Here is a 5,000-nt window from a genome sequence, read left to right on the forward strand (position 1 = left end):
TGTGTGTGTGTGTGTATATCTGTGTGTGTGTGTGTGAGTGTGTGTGTATATATCTGTGTGTTTGAGCTTCCTGTTTTTCATATTTCTCCTCTCCTCTCCTCTCCTCTCCTCTCCTCTCCTCTCCTCTCTCTCTCCCTCTCCTCAGCTCCCCTGCTTGCGTGTGTGTGTGTGTGTCTCACCTCTTATCTCCAAAGTAGAGAGTCTGCTGGGCAGTGTTGGACCACTGAAGTGATGAGTTGTCTGTTGTTGTGACGGTGCAGGTCAGAATAACAGTCCCTCCCACTGCCACCGTCTGATCCAATGCCGTAGGCTGGAGAGGGTCTTCATCTGTCAATCAAAACCACAGCCAATCAGAGAGAATCAAACACCCTAACAGCACAGGCCATCACGCTGGGGTTAGAAATTTCAATAGCCTACCTCGGAACACCAGGGGATTAGAATATATTATTGCATATCTGTAATATATATATATATATATATATATATATATATATATATATATATATATATATATATATATATATATATATATATATATATATATATATATATATATATATATATTATATACACACACACACACATCCATGCACATGTTTGAAACACACACACACACATCCATGCACATGTTTGAAACACACACACACACAAGCAGAAAAAATGTGTGAACGCAGAAGAAGAGATGAACTCACACACACCCTATTTATCTGAACTCCCCCTATTATCACCGGTCCCGTATCTCCACCGTCTTGCGTGTATGTGTCACTTAATATCCATTTCTATACAAACCAAGGCGTGTATGTGTCATAATATCCATTTCTATACAAACCAAGGCGTGTATGTGTCACTTAATATCCATTTCTATACAAACCAAGGCGTGTATGTGTCATAATATCCATTTCTATACAAACCAAGGCGTGTATGTGTCATAATATCCATTTCTATACAAACCAAGGCGTGTATGTGTCATAATATCCATTTCTATACAAACCAAGGCGTGTATGTGTCACTTAATATCCATTTCTATACAAACCAAGGCGTGTATGTGTCATAATATCCATTTCTATACAAACCAAGGCGTGTATGTGTCACTTAATATCCATTTCTATACAAACCAAGGCGTGTATGTGTCACTTAATATCCATTTCTATACAAACCAAGGCGTGTATGTGTCATAATATCCATTTCTATACAAACCAAGGCGTGTATGTGTCATAATATCCATTTCTATACAAACCAAGGCGTGTATGTGTCATAATATCCATTTCTATACAAACCAAGGCGTGTATGTGTCATAATATCCATTTCTATACAAACCAAGGCGTGTATGTGTCATAATATCCATTTCTATACAAACCAAGGCGTGTATGTGTCACTTAATATCCATTTCTATACAAACCAAGGCGTGTATGTGTCACTTAATATCCATTTCTATACAAACCAAGGCGTGTATGTGTCACTTAATATCCATTTCTATACAAACCAAGGCGTGTATGTGTCACTTAATATCCATTTCTATACAAACCAAGACGCAGTATGTGTCACTTAACATCCATTTCTATACAAACCAAGGCGTGTATGTGTCATAATATCCATTTCTATACAAACCAAGACGCAGTATGTGTCACTTAACATCCATTTCTATACAAACCAAGACGGTATGTGTCACTTAATATCCATTTCTATACAAACCAAGACGGTATGTGTCACTTAACATCCATTTCTATACAAACCAAGACGGTATGTGTCACTTAACATCCATTTCTATACAAACCAAGACGCAGTATGTGTCACTTAACATCCATTTCTATACAAACCAAGGCGTGTATGTGTCATAATATCCATTTCTATACAAACCAAGACGGTATGTGTCACTTAATATCCATTTCTATACAAACCAAGACGCAGTATGTGTCACTTAACATCCATTTCTATACAAACCAAGACGGTATGTGTCACTTAATATCCATTTCATACAAACCAAGACGGTATGTGTCACTTAACATCCATTTCTATACAAACCAAGACGGTATGTGTCACTTAATATCCATTTCTATACAAACCAAGACGCAGTATGTGTCACTTAACATCCATTTCTATACAAACCAAGGCGTGTATGTGTCACTTAATATCCATTTCTATACAAACCAAGACGCAGTATGTGTCACTTAACATCCATTTCTATACAAACCAAGGCGTGTATGTGTCACTTAATATCCATTTCTATACAAACCAAGACGGTATGTGTCACTTAACATCCATTTCTATACAAACCAAGACGGTATGTGTCACTTAATATCCATTTCTATACAAACCAAGGCGTGTATGTGTCATAATATCCATTTCTATACAAACCAAGGCGTGTATGTGTCACTTAATATCCATTTCTATACAAACCAAGGCGTGTATGTGTCATAATATCCATTTCTATACAAACCAAGACGCAGTATGTGTCACTTAATATCCATTTCTATACAAACCAAGGCGTGTATGTGTCATAATATCCATTTCTATACAAACCAAGGCGTGTATGTGTCATAATATCCATTTCTATACAAACCAAGACGGTATGTGTCACTTAATATCCATTTCTATACAAACCAAGACGCAGTATGTGTCACTTAACATCCATTTCTATACAAACCAAGACGGTATGTGTCACTTAATATCCATTTCTATACAAACCAAGACGGTATGTGTCACTTAATATCCATTTCTATACAAACCAAGGCGTGTATGTGTCATAATATCCATTTCTATACAAACCAAGGCGTGTATGTGTCATAATATCCATTTCTATACAAACCAAGACGGTATGTGTCACTTAATATCCATTTCTATACAAACCAAGGCGTGTATGTGTCATAATATCCATTTCTATACAAACCAAGGCGTGTATGTGTCATAATATCCATTTCTATACAAACCAAGACGGTATGTGTCACTTAATATCCATTTCTATACAAACCAAGGCGTGTATGTGTCACTTAATATCCATTTCTATACAAACCAAGACGGTATGTGTCACTTAATATCCATTTCTATACAAACCAAGGCGTGTATGTGTCATAATATCCATTTCTATACAAACCAAGACGGTATGTGTCACTTAATATCCATTTCTATACAAACCAAGACGGTATGTGTCACTTAATATCCATTTCTATACAAACCAAGGCGTGTATGTGTCATAATATCCATTTCTATACAAACCAAGACGGTATGTGTCACTTAATATCCATTTCTATACAAACCAAGACGGTATGTGTCACTTAATATCCATTTCTATACAAACCAAGGCGTGTATGTGTCATAATATCCATTTCTATACAAACCAAGGCGTGTATGTGTCATAATATCCATTTCTATACAAACCAAGACGCAGTATGTGTCACTTAATATCCATTTCTATACAAACCAAGGCGTGTATGTGTCATAATATCCATTTCTATACAAACCAAGACGGTATGTGTCACTTAATATCCATTTCTATACAAACCAAGACGGTATGTGTCACTTAATATCCATTTCTATACAAACCAAGGCGTGTATGTGTCATAATATCCATTTCTATACAAACCAAGGCGTGTATGTGTCATAATATCCATTTCTATACAAACCAAGACGGTATGTGTCACTTAATATCCATTTCTATACAAACCAAGACGGTATGTGTCACTTAACATCCATTTCTATACAAACCAAGGCGTGTATGTGTCATAATATCCATTTCTATACAAACCAAGACGGTATGTGTCACTTAATATCCATTTCTATACAAACCAAGACGGTATGTGTCACTTAATATCCATTTCTATACAAACCAAGGCGTGTATGTGTCATAATATCCATTTCTATACAAACCAAGGCGTGTATGTGTCATAATATCCATTTCTATACAAACCAAGACGGTATGTGTCACTTAACATCCATTTCTATACAAACCAAGGCGTGTATGTGTCATAATATCCATTTCTATACAAACCAAGGCGTGTATGTGTCATAATATCCATTTCTATACAAACCAAGGCGTGTATGTGTCATAATATCCATTTCTATACAAACCAAGGCGTGTATGTGTCATAATATCCATTTCTATACAAACCAAGGCGTGTATGTGTCATAATATCCATTTCTATACAAACCAAGGCGTGTATGTGTCATAATATCCATTTCTATACAAACCAAGACGGTATGTGTCACTTAATATCCATTTCTATACAAACCAAGGCGTGTATGTGTCATAATATCCATTTCTATACAAACCAAGGCGTGTATGTGTCATAATATCCATTTCTATACAAACCAAGGCGTGTATGTGTCATAATATCCATTTCTATACAAACCAAGGCGTGTATGTGTCATAATATCCATTTCTATACAAACCAAGACGGTATGTGTCACTTAATATCCATTTCTATACAAACCAAGACGCAGTATGTGTCACTTAATATCCATTTCTATACAAACCAAGACGGTATGTGTCACTTAATATCCATTTCTATACAAACCAAGACGGTATGTGTCACTTAATATCCATTTCTATACAAACCAAGGCGTGTATGTGTCATAATATCCATTTCTATACAAACCAAGGCGTGTATGTGTCATAATATCCATTTCTATACAAACCAAGACGGTATGTGTCACTTAATATCCATTTCTATACAAACCAAGGCGTGTATGTGTCATAATATCCATTTCTATACAAACCAAGACGGTATGTGTCACTTAATATCCATTTCTATACAAACCAAGACGGTATGTGTCACTTAATATCCATTTCTATACAAACCAAGGCGTGTATGTGTCATAATATCCATTTCTATACAAACCAAGACGGTATGTGTCACTTAATATCCATTTCTATACAAACCAAGGCGTGTATGTGTCATAATATCCATTTCTATACAAACCAAGGCGTGTATGTGTCATAATATCCATTTCTATACAAACCAAGGCGTGTATGTGTCATAATATCCATTTCTATACAAACCAAG

At 35.9% G+C, this 5,000-nt stretch overlaps 1 protein-coding gene across 1 annotated transcript in view; it reads right to left on the reverse strand.

Moving 5' to 3' along the window:
* cadm3 (cell adhesion molecule 3) overlaps positions 1-5,000 on the reverse strand; it is a gene marked incomplete in the record, with an annotated part of 74,309 nt that overhangs the window by 32,264 nt on the left and 37,045 nt on the right. Inside the window, 1 exon segment of the mRNA XM_048228569.1 lies at positions 180-327. Within this exon segment, the coding sequence (XP_048084526.1) occupies positions 180-327 (148 nt within the window).

This window comes from Alosa alosa, chromosome 19 (genome assembly GCF_017589495.1).
Source record: "Alosa alosa isolate M-15738 ecotype Scorff River chromosome 19, AALO_Geno_1.1, whole genome shotgun sequence".
In the NCBI taxonomy this organism is placed as follows: domain Eukaryota; kingdom Metazoa; phylum Chordata; class Actinopteri; order Clupeiformes; family Clupeidae; genus Alosa; species Alosa alosa.